The 20,421-nt window shown below is 24.8% G+C and overlaps 3 protein-coding genes and 1 long non-coding RNA gene across 5 annotated transcripts; 2 read left to right on the top strand and 2 right to left on the bottom strand.

Annotated features, from left to right (window-relative positions):
* Window positions 1-672: 672 nt before the first annotated feature.
* LOC122853175 (protein lin-54 homolog) lies at window positions 673-6,460 on the top strand. Its single transcript, XM_044153477.1, has 6 exons — window positions 673-1,154; window positions 2,015-2,697; window positions 2,783-3,580; window positions 3,667-4,484; window positions 4,756-4,999; window positions 5,090-6,460. The coding sequence occupies exons 2-6, from the start codon at window positions 2,077-2,079 to the stop codon at window positions 5,477-5,479; spliced, it is 2,871 nt and encodes a 956-aa protein (XP_044009412.1). The 5' UTR covers window positions 673-1,154; window positions 2,015-2,076; the 3' UTR covers window positions 5,480-6,460.
* Window positions 6,461-6,981: 521 nt separating this feature from the next.
* On the top strand, window positions 6,982-7,918 carry LOC122853293. The gene is made up of 3 exons (XR_006373901.1): window positions 6,982-7,169; window positions 7,483-7,583; window positions 7,830-7,918. It is a non-coding gene; the product is annotated as an uncharacterized LOC122853293 (long non-coding RNA).
* Window positions 7,919-8,904: 986 nt separating this feature from the next.
* LOC122853217 (organic cation transporter protein-like) lies at window positions 8,905-12,131 on the bottom strand. The gene is made up of 5 exons (XM_044153547.1): window positions 11,480-12,131; window positions 11,172-11,411; window positions 10,833-11,091; window positions 10,281-10,745; window positions 8,905-9,681 (listed from the first exon to the last, which is right to left on the bottom strand). Exons 1-5 carry the CDS (start codon window positions 11,666-11,668, stop codon window positions 9,146-9,148), a joined length of 1,689 nt encoding a protein of 562 aa, XP_044009482.1. The 5' UTR covers window positions 11,669-12,131; the 3' UTR covers window positions 8,905-9,145.
* Window positions 12,132-12,699: 568 nt separating this feature from the next.
* On the bottom strand, window positions 12,700-16,016 carry LOC122853184 (vitamin K-dependent gamma-carboxylase). Of its 2 annotated transcripts, none has more exons than XM_044153497.1 (4): window positions 15,869-16,016; window positions 15,041-15,362; window positions 13,022-14,963; window positions 12,700-12,940 (listed from the first exon to the last, which is right to left on the bottom strand). In XM_044153497.1, the coding sequence occupies exons 2-4, from the start codon at window positions 15,333-15,335 to the stop codon at window positions 12,763-12,765; spliced, it is 2,415 nt and encodes an 804-aa protein (XP_044009432.1). In that variant the 5' UTR covers window positions 15,336-15,362; window positions 15,869-16,016; the 3' UTR covers window positions 12,700-12,762. The 2 variants fall into 2 exon arrangements, with proteins under 2 accessions (XP_044009432.1, XP_044009423.1); XM_044153488.1 differs by having other exon boundaries at window positions 15,935-15,994.
* Window positions 16,017-20,421: the final 4,405 nt, after the last annotated feature.

Here is a 20,421-nt window from a genome sequence, read left to right as displayed (position 1 = left end):
GAGATGGCAGCACCATACAACGACAAAAATTAATAATAATAATAACAATATTAAAACTTATCAATATTTGAATAATTGTTTATTGAAATGACGTTACATTTCAATGATTATTTAACAATTCAACGATGCGAATACGATTAATTAATTAGAATACAAAAAATGATAATTGACAGTGTATTTCAAACAAATGAAAAAAAAAAAACAAAAAAAATCCTTGAATCCCCGGACGATGTATCTCGTTTCAAATTGAAATTGTAATAAAACATATTTATCAATATATAACAATCATCAGTCAAGTAAATTGTTCATAAAAAGATAATTAATCAAATATTTATTTATTTATTTAATTATTCAATTTAAATATAACACATATTTTTGTTTGAATTTGAAAAATAATATAAACAATTTCGATATATATTTATCGAATAGATCGACCTTGATAAATTTTCGATAAACAAAACCCAACCATACCTGATATGAAAAAAAAAAAAAAAATAATAATTATCCCCTCTATTTTTATTGTTTTTTCCGTTTCCCGCGAGAACAGCGTCCAATTCTGAACCTAAATTAATTATAATTAATATTAATAAACAAATAAAACCACGTATTAATGTTATTAAAAAAAGCGAAATAAATAAATTATTAAGTACAGATAATTGTTATATTATCAATAATTTAAATAGAAATATAAAAAAAAGTAAATAACTTGTTTGTAAAAAAAAAAAATCGAGAGAAAAAAAAGATAAAAATATTATGTGTCAGTTTGATTGTGAATCCAAGAGGGCGTTAATAGGCTGACGTGTTTTTAGCCGCGGACATGAAAAAAATATGGTGAAATCGAAAATTTAGAAGTGCGCGGAAACATTCGATACTTGGTGTTGTTGTAAAGCTTCATATTAACAATTGTTAAATAATTATTGTCTATGTTATTATATGGTGTATTACAATAAGACTATTGTTAATTAATACGTGATAATAAATTAAGTGTGGTTATAATATATTGTTTGTCAACAACAAAATAGTGTGAAATATATTTTTTAGTGTGTGGCTGATGTTTATACCTAAAGTACCAATGTGGCGCGCAGGCACTGGGTTATCAATGGTGGGCGCGTGATTTTAAACAAATTTATAAACATATTAACATTTCAATTGAGGTTTGTATTATTTATCTATTAATATTATATTAATTTTTCATTGTAATGTGTTTATAATATTATTATAAACATTGAATAGTTAATCAACAGTTTATCATTGTACAAATGTTTAAAATGGCACACGCCCCGAGTTACTAAAATTACTAATCCATATGAATCTTAAAATTTTGAGGTTAAGTTTACGTATATATTTGTTAAATTAATCAGTTGTTAATTAATTCATGTTGTTATTTGTTCTGTTGTACATTAACAACAATTTATTTATTAAATAATTGGTAATTGTGTTTGTTGTTTAAACAAATTTAGTTGAAAATATTCATATTTATTATTTTATTTTGGCTCCAAATTTTTTTATTTTTATGTGGAAAATGGCGCGTTCCAACAATAAATGGCGCTAATGGTCAACATATCAGATAGACAACGAATTTTTTTATGTTTATTCTGTTTTCAATCTACTGTATATATTCATTGTTATTAGTGTTATTGTTAAACAATACTTTAATTAATTTAATAATTTTAAGTATAATATATACAAGATTTGGAAAAAGGTTTATTTATTTTTTTTATAAATTATTTGAATTTTTGAATTTTTAAATTTAGGCCCAATGAATGACTTCATTTTTGATGGCACAATAATTACGCTTGAGGGGGTCAAGGCAAATCATCGTAACAATATTTTCAATTTTTTTATATATATTTTTTATTTTGTCATATTAAAATTTGTCTTAAATTAATTTTTTTATTAAATTATTTAATTTTGTTTGAAATTATTATTAAAAATAAATATCAAGTATTGACCAATAACCTCAAAATATATTTAAAAAAATATTTACTAATGTTGTTTATTTTATTTGTTTCAGATTTTGTTTTTAAATATATATATACTTTTTTTTTTTTTAAATTATTATTTAATTGAGGCAAAATGTCTGATTCACCAACACATCATTTATCGGATTCATTAATGCTTGATGAACATGACATAAATGAATTTCGTATGTCTCATTCATCTGATGAATATCCAACAAATAATTTTGAAGAAATTGAATATCAAGATTTAGATTGTACAAATGAAGAAGTCATGACAACAGAAGAGACAATTATTATGGAAAGATCAGATCATCAATTAATGGAACATATTGAAATTGATAATGATCCTGATCAAGAAGCTGAACATGATATTATACAACAACTTCAACGTGAAAGTGATGAAGGAATTGAGCATGAATATGATAATCATGAAATTGAGTATGAAACTGATGAAGTTGAGGCTGCACTTGATCCTGACCTTGATGCTGATTTTGAAGCTGATGAAGAACAAGATGATGTAGTAATGACTGAACCACGCAATCAAGAATTAATAGAAGAAGAAGACAGAGTAGAAGAAGAAAGAGAAGAAGAAGAAGAAGAAGGACTAGATGAATCAGATGAATTAGATGCTGATGAAATATCAAGTCCACAAGTTTCATATACAAATACAAGTAATCAAAATATAGTATTTCAAGCAAAACCAACATTTCAAAAAATTTCAACTCCAAATATATCTGTAAGTATTAATTTTTATATTTTTATAAAATAAATAATAAAATTTAAATATTAATGATGTTTTTTTTTTTTTTTTTTTTTTCAAGGTAAAACCAATTCCATCACAATCATCTCAAAGTCAGAATACATTCATGATTGTACCTGATGGACAAGGTTCAAATCAAGTATTAAAAATATCACATGCATCAGGTACAACACAAAGTCAATTACAATCAATTGCACAATCAATAATAACAGCAAAAACACCTGATGGTCATATTATACATTTACGATCAGCTCAAACTGGTAAACCTCTTGTTGCAACAAGTCAAGGTGCTAATGTAACAATTCAAAATGTACAAAATCCAAAAATAATGACAAACACAATTAAAAGAACAATACAAAATACAAATCAACAACAAAATCGTAATTTATATACTAAAATGTTACTAAGTAGTGGAAATCAACAAGGACAAGAAATATATGTTCCAGCAAATAGTAAAGATAATCAACAACAAACATATAAATATTATACAACAACATCATCAAGTGGTAATGATAATACAAATTCAACAAAATCAATGTCTATTAATCAACCACAAATGAGTTTTGTTCAACAACAACCACAACAACAACAACAACATACAGTTTCTAAAGTTCAAAATATTATACCAATGACAACAACACCAAAACAATATGTGTACAGTCATAAAATTGGACAATCAACAGCTCAACCACCAAAGCTATCAGTAATACCAAGTAAATCATTACCAACTAAAATACTACCAGCACCAATTATGACAACACAAATAAGACCAGCAAATATATCAAATTCACAACAAATGCAATTTACAACAGCCAAAAATCCTTCACAACAAAATCCACACAAAGTTTTTATAAGACAGGTATGAAAAAAAAAAAAAAATTATTAATAATAATTAATAAATATTTAATTATTTAAATGTATTTTTAATATTTTGTTTTTTCACAGGCTTCATTAAAACCAGGAACAGTATTTGGAAGTGGTCATGTTATAAGAATACCATCAAATCAAAATATTATTAATTCAAATCAAGTACATCAAATACAACAAATACCTGGTGGTAAACAAGTACAATTAGTTAGAATTGTTAATTCATCATCATCATCATCATCATCATCATCACCAAGTACAAGTAAACCAAAAACTCAAACAATGGGTGTTACACAAAGAATGGGATGTGTACCACAACAACTTCTTAAAGTTGTACCAATAAATGCATCAAATCAACAACAATTAAGACACGTGGCACCAAAAACAACAATGTCTGGTACACAAAGAATATTAATACCAGCAACATCAATGAATGTTAGTGGACAAAATAAAAATACAGTTGGTATACCAGCATCTCGTATTAGTCAATTAACATCTGGTCAAACAATTTTATCAACAAATTCAAATGTTGGTAATATTGTTCTTTTACCATCTGGTTTTATGCAACAACAACAACAGCAACAACAACATTCTCAAAATCAACAACATAAACAACTTAAACATAGATCAGCATTTACACCACCACCTAAAGATTTTTTGGATCCAAATAAACCAACGACAACGACAACAACAACAAATATTTATAAATCATTATCACCAAAAAATTCATCAAGTTCAATTGCTGGAAATTTATCAACAACATCTGAATCATCACTTATTTCAGCACCATCAACACCAACACCAAAATCATCAAAAACACCATCATCACCAGTTGATTCAAATGGTGTTAGACAAAGAAAACCATGCAACTGTACAAAATCACAGTGTCTTAAATTGTAAGTAAATAATTTTTTATTAAAAAAAAAAAAAAAAGCAAGCAATACTTTTATTCTATTTTCGAATAAACTATCAATTGTTTTTTCGTCAATTTTTTTTTTTTATTTTGATTAAAAAAAAATTGACGTTATTAAAGATGTTTTAATATTGTTATTGTAAAAAAAAAAAAGAAAAAGAAAAGACAATCGCCTTCTAGAGCGTTTTTCATCGAATAATATTAATTCTAAAAAATTAATTAATTAATAATATTTTTAAAATGTTTATTTTTAGATATTGTGATTGTTTTGCAAATGGTGAATTTTGTAATTCATGTAATTGTACAAATTGTTCAAATAATTTGGTAAATGAAGAAGAACGACAAAAAGCTATTAAATTATGTCTCGAAAGAAATCCAAATGCTTTTCGTCCAAAAATTGGTAAAGCACGTGAAAGTGGTGATGATATACGTAGACATAATAAAGGATGTAATTGTAAACGATCTGGTTGTTTAAAAAATTATTGTGAATGTTATGAGGTAATAATTGTTATAATAATTTCATAAAATATATGATTTGTTGTTTTATTTTTGTTAATATAAATTAATGTAAATTTTTTTCAATTACAGGCTAAAATAGCATGTTCAGGAAATTGTAAATGTATAGGATGTCGAAATGTTGAAGAACCAGTGATACAGGATAATAAAGCATTAAAAGATCTTGCTGATGCTGCTGAAGCAAGAACAACACAAATTATGATGGATAATGCAAGAATGAGACAATTTCCATCAGCATTTAGACCATCAGCTTCATCAAATACTGGACTAAGACAACCTTTTAATTTCTTGACTGATAAAGTTATAGAATCAACTTGTCAATGTTTATTAGCACAAGCTGAAGATGCTGAACGTGGTATGTTTGATGAAGAAACATCACAAAGACTGATTATTGAAGAATTTGGTAGATGTTTCAAGGAAATTATTGAAACTGCTCAAAAAGTTGAATCAACAAATACATAGCAGATTATTACAAATAATCGTTTCTCATTTATTCAAAAAAATTCAATAAGTTGATTCACATAAGCACCTTTCATTTATCAAGTATGTTTTTTATTATTTAATTAATATCAATTTTTAAAATGATAATAATTAACAATTTACAAATTCAATTTTCATTAAAACAATCACTTTTTTTAAAAATAAAAATTTATAATATCAATTTAATTCACATCAAAATAATTGTTGGATTATTCGTTTCTTTTTCTTTTTTTTTTCTACCAATCAATTCAGTTGATATTAGTGTATTTCATTATTATTAATAATAATGAGTTATTTATTTTATTCATTCTCAACACGAGTAGACTTTTTCTTGTTTCTTTCATTTGATTAAACGTCATAATGATTAACACAAAAATAAATTATCAGTTTAATCAATTAGCAGTAATATTTGTTAGCAAAAGAAATTTATGTTATATAATATATGTGAATATGCGTTATGAAGAAAAAGGAAGAAAATGTGCTTATAAATAAATGTGCATAAATGAAATACAAGAAGATTTATTGGAATGATAATTAAAATTAAGCTAGGAAAAAAAAAATAATAATAAAAAATAAATAAATGTAAAATAAGATATAAATATATATTAAATATATTAATGAAATTAAAAGTTTTTTTTTTTTTTTTAAATAATATTAAGATTTAAATAACATGCTAAGTCGTAGAATAAAATAAAACTTTAATTTTTAAAAGAAAAAAAATCTTTAAGATAAAGTGGTGTGTTCATTATTTAAAAAAAAAAAAACATAAAATGAATATTGTACAAAATTTTTGTCGTAATGTTTTTAATTATTAATAAGAATATTTTTCAGTTTTTATTTGCACATGTTTACTATGTACGTCTTATTGAAGTGGTTAATAGAAAAAAAAATAATTAAATTAAGAAAATAAAAATTTAATAATTATTTAAAAAAATTAATATACAAAAAAAAAAAAGGAAAAATTTGCAATTATTGATAAATTCATTTATTATATTTCAAAAAAAAGATAAAATATATATATTCACAAAAATTACATAATTAATTTGTTAATTAAAATAAAAAAATTATATCTAAAATTTTTTTCAAAATTATCTATGAATTTACAGTTCAATTCTGTTTGAAACAATTGCTAATTTTTTTAATTAATTCTCAACATTGTGGATATGTTTATTGTTACAGTTATTATTAATTATTATTATTATTAATAATAATTATTATTTATCTAATCACCGCTTTTATTTTGTCATTTTTTTACAAACAATTTCTCCAGATATTACTTAATATTATTATATTGAATTGTTGTTTTATAATAATAATAATAATAATAATTTATTGATAATTGTTTATTAATTTTTTATTATTATTATTATCAAAATTACCATCAGAAATAAATGCTGTCTGTTTTAAAAAATTTTTTCCGGATGTGGTGCTCTCTGGCGGATGTGTTGCTAAGTTTCAGTTTTCCTTTTGATGAGCCACGGTACGCAACGTCCGTCGCAACTCTCGACTTTTTCGGGTATAAAAGTGTTCAAATAATTATTAATTGATGTAATTATTGTTGAATAAACTCTCGCGAATCTTTTGAGTACATTTTTGTTGCTCAATTTTGCTTTAAACAATGGATGTCGGCAAGTTAAGTTGTCGACAAAATGACGCTGACAAAAATGGACATGTAAGTATACGTATATCGTTTTGCGATTTATTTTTGCATTCCACAAGCTCAAATTAATTATTAGAACAATTATTTATAATAATTAACATGATAGCAAACAATTAAATGTGTTATTAATTTCATTTTATAATGACAGGCAATCTAACCTATTTGTGTCATTTTGATTAACATTGAACTTATTTGCTGAAAAAAAAAAAACAAAAAAAAATGATCAAAAAGTGGGGGGTTGTGCAGTTTTCATGTAAACAAACAATTTTTGCAACATTAACAATAATCTCAGAGCAATAATTAGCCTTTATTTTATAATTTTCAGATTCCAACAAAATGCTCCAAAAATGGCAATACAATTTTGACCATAAATCAGCTTGAACGGACTAATAATGGAAAAAATTGTTGAACACGATGATATTTGAGGTAAATCAATGTTATAATAATAGTTTATTTATTTATTAAAGTTAATATGAGTCAACTTTGTATTAGCCGGCAATCTAACCTCTTTGTTTTTTTTGTCTACCAATGAATTATTTTATTTAATGAAATTTAATGAAAACAAAATACTCAAAAAGACCGGGATTGTGTTGATTTCATGTTAACAAACAATTTTTACAACATTAACAATATTTTCAGTGTAATAATTAGTATTTATTTATTAATTTTCAGATTACAACAAATGCTAAAAAATGGCAATACAATTTTGACCATAAATGGAGCAATAACAAAGAAAACTGTTAAACATGATGATATTAAAGGTAAATCGATGCTAAATTAATTATTTATTTAAATATTTATCTAGTTATTCAATTATTTATTTATTATTTTTCCAAAAACAAGATGGCTGTTTGACAAAAAGTTTTTAACTCATAAAAATGATTAAAACAATAATTATCTATCAAACATTATCATTATTATTAATGTTAAATGATAATAATAATTGATTAATTAAATAATTGTCATGTGTTTTTGTTTTTTATATACAAAAAAATATTAATAATTGATTTTTTATATTTTTTAGGTATCTCAATTAGTTTGCGGAAGCTCAAATCCAACATGTTATGTCAATTAAAACAACAACTGTTTGTATTGAATGGCAAATTTAGTTAATATATATGTTGATGGTGCTGATAAAGTGTAAAGTGGTAAGTTAACTTTGATTTGTCTTCAATAAATATTTTTAAAATTGATTAAGTACTTTGATCAATTGACAGTTCATAATTAACATATTAATATTTAATCATGAACTTCAATTTGAGCATATCAAAATGTCCAACAATTTAAAGTGATTGATTCAATTTATTTATTAATATTATTTATAACTAATAATAATTTTGTTTTCATTCTTTTTTTACAGATTGTGTGTTTGTAAAAGTTCGTTAAGAGTGTTCAACGTGAACTGATGATACTAAATGCGCGAGTTTTGAATTTTCGTAAGTTATTTTCAAAGTTAAATAGTAGTAGTAGAGTAAGTGAGTGTGTTAGTGGTACCTGTGTGAAGACATCAACCACTCCCTGGGGCTACCTAAAAACATCTGGACATCATCACATTGCAGCTTTTATCAAACTTGTTGCCTGAGACTTCAAAAGGTAAGTCTTTTTGTTCTTACACATTGTTTTGTATCAATTGTATATATGTTTTCTTTATGCGACTCGTTATTCTAATAGCAAATAGTAGTAGTAGATAAATCATAGGTCAAAATAGATCTATCAAACTGTACATCGATAGGGATAAGTAGGATACATGTATTTTTTTTTCAGCTCTATTTTTTATTTTTTTAAATTAAGTAGCCAAACAACACAAATTATATTAATATTATTTTGTATTATTTAATTTGTCGTTGAAATTTACATTTTTTTTTTTTATTCTGCATCTTCATTTAATTATAAAAAGTTTTGAACTATTAATATTTATTTAATAATATCGATAAAAAAAAAAAAAAACAAAACGTAAAAAAAAAAAAAAAACGTCACTGTCAATAATACTAGCAGCATTTTCGAAATGATACTCCTTCCCTATCTGGAGCAGTTTCTTCTTCAACTGTATCAGCCAAAGGTCGTCCCCGTGTTTCAGGTAATGCTAATGATGATAATCCTGCAACAAGTGCTAATGCACCACAAATAGTACTTGGTGCCCACCATGCAATTGCCCCTAAAAGATCAGCAATATAAGGTGCTGATACAGTACCAACTTGTGCCATAACTGATGTTGTACCAATTGCTGAATTTCTAACAACTGTTGGAAATAATTCTGATGTATATAATATAATAATTCCATAAACAGCTGCTAAACAAAAACGTCCAATAACAGCAACAGCCATTATTGCATTATTATTTGTTTTTGGAATTCCCAATATACATAATAAACATATTGCTCCAATTAAATATAACAATGCACCAGCTTGTCTTCTTCCCATAAACATCAACATTATCGAGGGAAGTATATAAGCTGGTATTTCCGTTAGCGCCATTATCAAAACATAAATACGACGATCTTGTGTAAAATTATCAGCATTCAAAGCTAGAAAAAAAAATTATTAAAAGATACATTATTACATGGTACATTTACGCGAATTAAAAGTAAAATTTTCTTGAGATATTTGGTAAGTGGGTGAATGTTTGTTTGGTTGGTTCGTTGGTTAGTTGATTGGGAAACTTTAACTTCTACTTTGTATATACATTTTATCATTCAATCATAATATAAACATTACGTCGGTTGTTTCAACATGCGTCAAGAAATTATTTTACAAAACTTTATCATCATAATAATATTAATGTGTCTCTTTTTTGTTGTGATGGTAATTTGTTTGATTTATAAAACAAGTAATGTATGTGACCCGTTTGATATATGATAGTGTAAAGTCAGTAGGGTCAATTGTGTCGATCAAAGTATCAAATGACATTGAGAGTGTAACCATGAACCAGTCAACATTTTATGAATGTATTAATTTTATGATTATATATCAAGTTCATTAACCGCAATTTATTATTGACGTTAAAAAAAATGAAAAACAAAACAAAAGTAAACAAACATTTTATTATTTATTTTCCAACAAATTATAGTTTTGTTTTTTGTTAGTTTGTTGTTAATATTATTTAAAAAAAATTATTTGATCATACCTAAAGCCCAATATGATATTGACGATGATAACCAAGATATCCACATGATAAATAATCGACTTCTTAATTCGGGATTTGTATAAATAATTGTAAAACCCATTAATTTATTTTTAACAAATGTATCTTTGATTGGCCCATCACCATTTATTAAATCTTTTTTATTATTATCATCATTTGATTCAATCATTGGTATTGCTGTTGTTTCTTCAAGTTCACCATAAAATTTAGTAACAATTTTTTCTGCTTCTTTACGACGATTTTGTGATATTAACCATCTTGGTGATTCAGGCATATACCATGCATGAAATAATAATATTAATGTTACAATTGATATTGCCATTTGTAATTGTCTCCAACTATAAAAAAACATTGCAACACCACATAGCATTATTATACCAACTGGAAAACCAATATTAAATGCTATTCCAAGCCATTGTCTATTACGACTTCCACTTGCTTCAGTTACTAAACAAACAAAAAAATAAATATATTAATAATTTATTTAAAAAAACAAAATTATTAATTATTATTATATCATTCATTTAATTTTACACATTGTTAATGCTGGATATCCAACAGCAGATAAACTTATTCCAGTTACCATACGTAAAAACATATATCCCCAAAACCAAGGTACAATTGCACTCAATGGTCCTGATATTATTTGCATTATTATTCCAATAACAAGTGTTGGTTTTCTTCCATATTTATCAGCAATAACACCAAATACTGCTGCACCCAATAATTTACCCAATGCTAATGCCATATAAGTATTTGCTCTATCAGTTGCTCTATCACAAACTAAATTCCACTTGAAACAAAAATACATATAAATAATATTTTAAATTAAATTAATAATAATATTTTGTATTATTATTATTAGTGACATACTTCAGCAACAATTGAAGATCTATCAGTGTTACCATAGCTAAATGAATCACAGCTAGATGAATTTGGACGTTTGCCAAGACGTTTAACATAGTTTAGTGCTGCCTCATAGCCCAACTGACTTAGATATTCATAGTCATAGTCGTACTTGTTGCATTTATCTTTTGATGATATATTTTTAATTTGTTCTTGTGTCCAGTTTGCTGTTATTAAATCTGGTATTTCACACCAGTGTGGTGGTATCTTTTTATTAAAAAATAATTTTAGTATTTTTTTTTCTTCTTTTTTAAATAAAAAAATAATAGACATACCTCAGTTGTAAAAACATAAGACATTGATTGCATTCCACTAAACATAAGTGAAGTAAAAGTTAAACAAAAAACAATCCATAAAAATTTTGATCCTTCACTAAGTTCATCAAGTGCTTTTAACAAATGATCTGGTGGTGTTGTTGTTGATGATGATGAAGCTTTTTCTTCATCATTATCTTGTTTTGCCATATTAAAAAAATGTTTTTTAATTTTTAATATATTTTTATACTGCACTATATTTAATATAAAACAAAAAAAATATCTAATCTCTATTTATAACTTTTTATAATAAAAATATAAAACACTCGTGATAAAATATTTCAAGTACAAATAATAATATGGTGATGATGATGATGATGATAATGATGATAATTTTAGTTGTCTCAAAAAATTTATTTAATCGTATTTGTCATTTCCGTGTCATTGTTGTTACTAAAGTAAAACTAATGGAACGTTTACATCCGTCTGTATGACACTAGTGATTGCAATTGACTGGGATAGTAAAAGCCCTCTTGTGTTCACCACTTACTCCATTTAAATGAGACCATGTGAGAGAGTTGTGCTTGAACTTCCGTTATCTTTTTACCAAATGATTGTTGTCTCAAAAAAAAAAAAATATCATACTGATAATTATTTTTTATCATTCACTACAAGTGGGTCCAATAATATAATTAAATTTAAAGAATTAAAGCTTAAACTTAATTATCTATAATTAATTGATTCTTTTTTTTTTTTGATAATAATATCGTATGATTTTTATTTTTTTTATATAACATTCAAGACATGATTGTTTATCACTTAAAATAACAGTTTTAATTTTTTTTTTTTTTAATTTTCATTTGACTAATTGGGATTTAAAGAAAAAAAAAATCAAATATGCTTAAACATTAAATTAATATTAATTAATTTTTTTTTCATTTCCTATTAACTCGCGTTGTTTGATTTTTTATTTTTTTTTCTCATTTATATATATATATATTTATCTACAACGCGTATAAAATATACATATATATTATTATAATTATTTTCTTGTTACGTTACGTTGTTTATTTTTTTTGTTTCACTGATTTATCAAATTAATTAAATAATATAATAAATTAGCTGACAAATAAATATAATATGACAAACACCACGACGCAGACTTGACTTAAAAATTACATAGTTTTATTATTTTTTTGTTTTTTTAAAAATAAATCACAGCGATGATGCTGCATGTGGTGTAAAAAATACTGTTTTGGTCGATAAATGATTTTTTTTTTTTTTTTTTTGGATGATTAGTATTTTTAGTAATTGTCATGGTAGTTTGGAGTTTTTGGTACACGTCTCATCATTGGTACATCGTAAATAAGATGAAGAAAGGCATTTGCAATTTGGCCAAGTGCCTGCCACCAATTGTTTATTCTATATTTTAATTCTTTTAACAATGGAAAACCAGTTCGTTTTTTTGGTGATTCAGTAGTTCTAAAAAAAAAACAAAAAACAAATTGAAAAAAATCATATTAAAAATATATAAAAAAATAATAGTAGTATATTATAATTTACCCATTTATTTCTAATTCTTCTTTTGTTCTATTTGTATATGTATACATATAACAAGCAGGATAAACACTTGTTGTTGTAATATAATGTAATTTATCAGTTGCAACAATAACACGTTGATTTTTATTAACAGTTATTTTATCATTCCATGATTCTTCTGAATATGTTACTTCACCAGTTAATACTTGTAATGATACATTTGTAAATTCTTTATTAAAAAAATTTTCAAATTTAGTACCAGGATAATCAGCAACAAATATAACATCAGTATAATTTGACCATGAATAAACATGTTTTGTTATTTCATTCATTTTTTTTCTATATGAACTAAATTGTGTTAATAATGGCATTAAAAAATTTACATTTTTAAATGGATTCCAATTAACTTTTAATATATCAACTGTTGGATCAAATATACGTTGTTGAAATCTTCCATTTAATGAATATCTAATATCAACATAAATACTTATATTTGATGATATTTTATTCCATTCATCAATTGTTTTTGTTTTTGTTGTTGTTGTTGTTGTTGTTGTTATTTTTTTATTATTATATTTTAATGTTTCATTTTTTCTACGTAATATATTTTTTTTTAAACATTGTCCATATTGTATAACCATATCACCGTGTCTTGTCCAACGATCATTTGGTACCCATGCTTGTGAATCAATAAAATGATCTTCATTATTTTTATTATCATGTACACGTACAACAATTAATATTGGATCCCATGAATGTAACATCATATCCCATGAATAACCATATAAACCTGGTGTCCAATTATTATAACCTTTTGTTATAAAATGTGAATATGGTAAAAAAAATTGTATACCAATATAAAATAATAATAATACAACAACAAATTTTTTTTTAAATGTTGGTTTATCATTTTTTTTCATAGTATAACCTTCTGGTCTTGGTAACCATGGTATTATTGGTTTTAAACAATTATTATTATCATTTTTAGTTTTTAATTCTTTTTGTATTTTATCATACATTCTACCATCACTTGGTTTTTTTTCTTGATATAAATTTTCATCATAAACTGATGATGTTGATGAAGATGATGATGATGATGTTGATGATAGTATTGTTGTTGTTCTTGATGATAAAGTATCAGCATTTATTTCTTTTTCATTTTCACAAATATTTGTGCTTTTATTATTATTAAATGTCAATATATCTTTAATATATAAATGAATTTTTCTTGGCCATTCAACATTACAAAATAATGGCATTGTTGCTAAACAAACATATGGAAACATTCCAATACTAAATAAACGTGAATTCATAAAATGAAATGCAGCACAAAAAAACATTGCTGGTGCTCTTGTTTTATCAAATAACATCCAAAAACCAACAGTTAAATCAAATATAAAACCAAACCAATGAACAATAAAATAATCAGTTTGTTCATTTGTTAAAAATAATTTAAATGGATCAAATACCCAATGTTGTGATAAATTTGTCATTGAATAACCTTCAAGCCATTCTTTACTTGATTTTTTTAATCCAGCAATAAAATAAAGTATAAAAAATTGAAATTTAATTATAAAATAATTCCAATATGGTACACTATTATTATCATCATTATTTTTATTATTTAATTTTGCATCAATTGAAAAATACCTATTTGCATTTGTTCCCCATAATAATAAACATATTAAACCATAAAGATACGTATGATTATTCCAATAACTTTTTTCAAGTAAAAATATATACCAATATGGTATTAAAAATAATGCACATGATAGTTTAAAAAAAAAACCTAGCATTATACCAAATGAACCTATCCACATTATTGTATATATTACAATCATCCATGCTAATGATGGTGGTTTCATACCATTTATTAATGGAAAATGACAACCATAAGGATCACCCCATTTAAGATCAATATCTGCTAGACCACGTTCTTCAACGACATCAAGTACCATGCACAATCCTATTTATAAATTATCAATATTATTATCATTTGTTTTTTTATAAATAATTTTTTTTTAATTAATTTTTTTAACTTACCAAATAGTGCACGACAAACACCAAGACTTGCTGCATCAGTTGGCTTATACATATAATTAACAAATTTATCAAATGATATTTCATCGTATTTTAAATTTAATGAATTTTCAAATTTATTTTTTAATTTATCAATTGATGATAATATTAATTTCCATTTTTTTATATTTTTTGGTTGTTGTTGTTGCACTTGTGGTTGTTGTGGTTGTTGTGGCAGTTGTTGTTGTTGTTGTTGTTGTTTTATTAGAATTTCATTTAAATTTTTTGTTTCTCTTTTTTTAGCACTATTTTTCCGCATTTTATTGAGATATATATCACTTAAACTCTGAAAAAAATAAAAATTGTATTATTATTGATTTTATGTAAATTTGATAAATTTTATTGTTAAATTACACTTTGAATATATTAAAGCAGTAATTTCGTATAATTAAAATAAATATTTAATTAATTATTTTTTCGTTTATTCAAGTTAAGGTCGCTTTATTCACAATAATTTTCTTGCCAATATATATAATTATTAATTATGATGATGGACACATGACTTTGATTTATATATACTTTATGTGTCAAAGAATAAAAATAATAATAATAAAAAAAAAATAATATATTTAATGACTCAACGAGGACGATAGCTTTATTCAATCAAAGTTAAAAATAATATTTCACCCAGATTAATGTAAATTACCACCTTTATCATCATCATCATCTCGACACAAACATCCTCGAGAAAAATAAAAAAATAATTTAATGAAATAAATTACCCTTGCAATATAATTTAACACAAAATAATAATGAATAAAAAAAAAAAAAAACATTCAATTATATTTTTACCTGTTAATAATAAAATGAATATTATTATTTTTTTAAAATATTATTGTTATACTTGTGACACTTAACTTTGACTTGAGATGCTCAGTTTGAATGCCTGCGGCTTTCTGTAAGTCACGGGTATCGAGGAAGGAACCTTTCTGCCTTTACTATCGTCGCCCCGGCAACGTGCACCCGGCGATTATTGACCCGCGCCAGCGCAATTATATATTTTATCTCCAATACCTCATCTCTCGTTGATGCGTGTGTGTGCATTTTGTACTTGTTTTATTTAAATATATATATATCAATTAATTATTTGACATATATCAAACAAATAAATTTTCCATCAATTAATTTATAAAATACTAAAATAAAGTTTATTAATATTTTTGTTGAACAAATAGGGTTATCAAAATTATTTTTATAATAAAAATGATAATAATTACGAAAAAAAATAAAAGGAAAATGATGAAACATGTCTGGTGAGGTAAAGAAACTAATGGCTCATAAATTCCAATATTATATATGCAAGTAAACCATATAATTTTCAACCCTTTTTTTTTACTCAATTTATCACAGTCATATATATTACCTTTCAATAATTAATTTATATATAAAAATATAAATTTTATAATAATTATTATTTATTTTATATTAAAAATTAATAATAAATTGTAAAGCTGTATTTTTTTTTTTAAATGGCATGGTATCTTAATGAATATACCCGTCACTTTACTCTCAAACAAAATACAAAGTCCCATAGACAAATAACAAAAAGAAGAAATTGAAAAAAAAAAAAAGTCCTCAACAGCCGTTTTCAGGGATGCAAAACAATAGTATGATTTATTTCAGCACGCCCTTCAATCTGTCTGCGTAGACCACTTTTTAATCGACATTCTCACTTAAAAAAATATAAGAAAAAACAAAAAAAAAAAAAAGCTTTTGATAAAAATATAATTTTAGTTTTGTATTATTTTTATTTTTTTAAAATTAAATTTTCAAATCACTTGACATTTAAAAAGAGATAAAATAAAAAATCATTCATGTGTCAAATTAATATACAAGTCAAATAAGTAAACTATATATGGATTTTAAAAAACTACCCCCCTTTTATTTTTATTTAAATAAATATAATAATTGACAATTCTCTCTGGCATATCAAAATTTTTAAACCGACAAAGGGCGAATATTTACTTGACGAAGAAGTTCCAATGTTCATGTGTATATATAGTGATGCACCTGGTATAGTTAAATCAGCACTATTTGCTTGCCCATTTATCACGGTTTTTTTTTTTTTTATTTAAATATTATTATTCTACTTTATTATTTATTATTATTATTACTTTGCATTGTTGATTGGTGAGCGTAGGCTTGGAGTCATCTATTGTTGTTGATTTTCTTGCCTCTTGTGTATATAATGAACAACCCCGAAAGGTAGGGGGTGAAAAAATAAAATAAAAAATAAAACACATAAATGAACGAATGGGCGCACTTTTTATATATGCTATATAACATGGAGAGTGTAATGGAGAATTTATAAAACCATGTCCAAATGGATTTGCATATTATAAATGTATTTTTTCTTTTTTCTTTCGTGTATGAGTATCCGATTTCAAGGGCTATTAATTGTGGGTGTTCATTGTATTATGATTTTCATTATTATCAAGTTATTTGATGATTTTTATTTTAATGTTTAGTTGAAAAAAATAAGTCTTATGGATATTTTTTTTTGGAGCTATTATTATTAGTGAAAAATTGTTTTCAATATTATGTTGTTGTTTTTGTTGTTGCTGTTGATGTTTGATGATGAAAAAAAGAAAAAAAATTAAATGGTACTAAGAGATAAATGAAGGGTAGAAAACAACTTCCGTTATATATTTAGCCAAGCAATATTTTACGAGGCCCACGGGGCCCAGCATTATTTCAGTAAGGGTAGTTTTTTTTTTTTTGCATTTGACGGGTTAGGTGCAACAATAGAACCCTTTACCGAGCTCCCTCTCCCTTCAAGCAATCCAGCATCTATACATCATCATTCATGCTGGTTTGTTGTAAAAAAAAAAAAATTGAAAAATATAAAAAAAACTCTTAAATGAAAGACGGGGGAAATTTTATAGACAGAGAGAAAAGAGAGAGAATATTTTGCACAAGTACCTGAAATGCTTTTGACACTTTCTGCTGGTACCCGTGTTATATTTTATTCAAAATCAAAATAAAAAAAAAATATATATATACAAATTAACATTTTAAAAGAATAATCAATTTTTTAAATGAATTTTTTTGCACTATTTATTAATGATCCGATTATTATTTTTTATGCTGTAAAATATTATTGTTTTTACAATGTAAAAATCCTCATTTATTATTTCTTTATAAAAACATTAATATTTAACAATGTTGACCCTTTTTTTTTCGTCCGATATTGCTGAGCACGAAGCAATTAACGTTCAGTAATTTTTAAATAATTTTTGAGGTAGTAAAAACAGAGCACTAACTACGTTAAAATGCTTATTTTTTATTTTTTTTTAAAATTATATTCAACAGCTTTGCTTTTTTCCTTATTTTTTTTTTTTTTTTATACTGTTGAACATGAAACGAAATTATCATCGTTGAGTAATTTTAAAAAATTATTTTTAAGGGTCAAATAATTTTTCAAACAAACTCTTGTGACATGGTTGAAGCGTAACGTAAACAATGATACGCAAGAATTATAAAAAATGAAGAAAAAAAAAAAAAAAGGGTAGAAATAATAAATGATGATTTTAAATTTTGAAAATATATAATGTGTGTTGGGTTATGTGTATTAGTTGAAGATTTAAAAAATGGACATAAAATATTTTAACGTGTATCATGTGAGTTGGAGGATGTGCATGCTGGTTTAATCCGGCTTTTTAGAAGTAAAGGCAACCCCTTCACTGTGTCACATCATGGATGACTGATTGTAAAACCATAGAGTAACCCGCAAAAAGGGGTTCTTTTTTTTTTTTTTTATCTGTCTTTCTTTACTCTTCATTTTTTATTTTATATAAAATTTTTTTTTTTCATTTTATTTTTTTAAAACATGAACAATAATTCGGGGTTGATGCTTGAGAGTTAAAAAATTAATCCTTGTAATCGACGTGTAATCCTTCAAAATCCGTGACGGTGGTATGTACATTTATTTTGGGGTCGATGAGTTGGTTAGTTGATTTTTCATAGTGGTTTTTGACCCTTTAAACATTTATATAATAAATTATCTTTTTTCTTTATTTTTAAATTATAAAAAATTAAAAAACAAAAACATTTTTTTTCCTGAAAAATGTACAATTAGGTATATATAAAAATTTTATTTTTAATTTTTCACTTGAATAGATTGTCTTATGACCTGGAAGATTCACTGATCTTAAATGACTTATTTAAAATAAAAATATGTTTATCCGATTATCACTGTAATATAAAATAGTAAACAGCTTATTAATATTCTTTGAATTTATTTGAATAATATTATGCTCAGTCTTCCAGTAATTTCATCGTTAAATTTTAATCATCATCCAATTGCGTCTCCAGCTGATCAAACACATTGTTATTCCTATTTTATTCATTCACGTAGATATTTTTTTTTTTTTTTTATTCCATCAAATCAATCTTGATAATTTTTCTCAGAAAAATAATAGCTAAAATTATCACACTAATTGTTTAATTATTCTTATAAAATAAATCAATATTTCGATGACGAAAATAATATAAAATATTGTTTGCAATCAATTTTAAAATAAAAAAAATTTATTTATACTTGTAAATAAATTTGATTTAAAAACGTATTAACAGCTTGTTAAGATAACTAGGCATCATGATATAAAAAATAAGATTAAAAATATATATTTTTTCCACCCTCTGTGTCATTCGTATTTTTGCCAATTTTATTATTCCTGGGTGTTCGTCCGTAAAGACATGTTCCAAGGTACAGTGAATCCCATCCATTTACAATGTGGGGAACAACGTTATATTTTATATACAAAATAATGATAACAATTGTACAGTAGACTAGACCAGTGCATTAGGGATGTGCAGGTAACTCCCTATCTTCTCCCTTCGAGCTAAAATTATTATTCTATTTTTTTTTTTTTTCCCTTGTATGTGTTGTTTGTGTGTGTCATTTTGAGGAAAGGGAAAAAAAAATCCTTCGGGAATACCCCTTAGACTAAAATATAAAAAAGAAAAAGGGGAAAACTATTTATTTATATATTTCTACAAGTAAAAAAAAAAAAAAAAAAATAGTAAAAGTAATAAAAAAATATACTTGAAGGGCAAAATAAAAAATAGAGAGGGAGTGAGCAATAACGCGTGCTTTATAAAAATGTTTTGTTACTTTGTATTATTTTATGGCAACTGTTTAACTTGCAAACCGGTATATATATATAAAAGTAAAAACGTTTTGATGCTCCACTTATTATTTAAGTGTTGTTATTCATGTTGGATGATGTTGATGATGCATCTGGGATGATCGAATGGTTCTTGAATGTAAATAAATGTACTTGTCTTTAAGCCTCATTGCACATTAACCAGGTGGGAGTTTGTTTTTTTCTTTTAAAAGGTCA

This window comes from Aphidius gifuensis, linkage group LG1 (genome assembly GCF_014905175.1).
Source record: "Aphidius gifuensis isolate YNYX2018 linkage group LG1, ASM1490517v1, whole genome shotgun sequence".
Lineage (NCBI taxonomy): Eukaryota > Metazoa > Arthropoda > Insecta > Hymenoptera > Braconidae > Aphidius > Aphidius gifuensis.
Note: the sequence above shows the minus strand (reverse complement) of the source record. Positions and strands in the feature narration are given on the sequence as shown.

Coding starts and splice junctions, on each gene's coding strand:
- LOC122853175 (XM_044153477.1), top strand. CDS start 2,077: ATGTCTGATTCACCAACACATCATTTATCGGATTCATTAATGCTTGAT. Junction 2,698..2,782: donor TTTCAACTCCAAATATATCT/GTAAGTATTAAT, acceptor TTTTTTTTCAAG/GTAAAACCAATTCCATCACA. Junction 4,485..4,755: donor AAATCACAGTGTCTTAAATT/GTAAGTAAATAA, acceptor GTTTATTTTTAG/ATATTGTGATTGTTTTGCAA.
- LOC122853217 (XM_044153547.1), bottom strand. CDS start 11,668: ATGGCAAAACAAGATAATGATGAAGAAAAAGCTTCATCATCATCAACA. Junction 11,412..11,479: donor CTTATGTTTTTACAACTGAG/GTATGTCTATTA, acceptor TTTAATAAAAAG/ATACCACCACACTGGTGTGA. Junction 10,746..10,832: donor ATATCCAGCATTAACAATGT/GTAAAATTAAAT, acceptor TTGTTTGTTTAG/TAACTGAAGCAAGTGGAAGT.
- LOC122853184 (XM_044153497.1), bottom strand. CDS start 15,335: ATGCGGAAAAATAGTGCTAAAAAAAGAGAAACAAAAAATTTAAATGAA. Junction 14,964..15,040: donor TGTTTGTCGTGCACTATTTG/GTAAGTTAAAAA, acceptor ATTTATAAATAG/GATTGTGCATGGTACTTGAT. Junction 12,941..13,021: donor GAAGAATTAGAAATAAATGG/GTAAATTATAAT, acceptor TTTTTTTTTTAG/AACTACTGAATCACCAAAAA.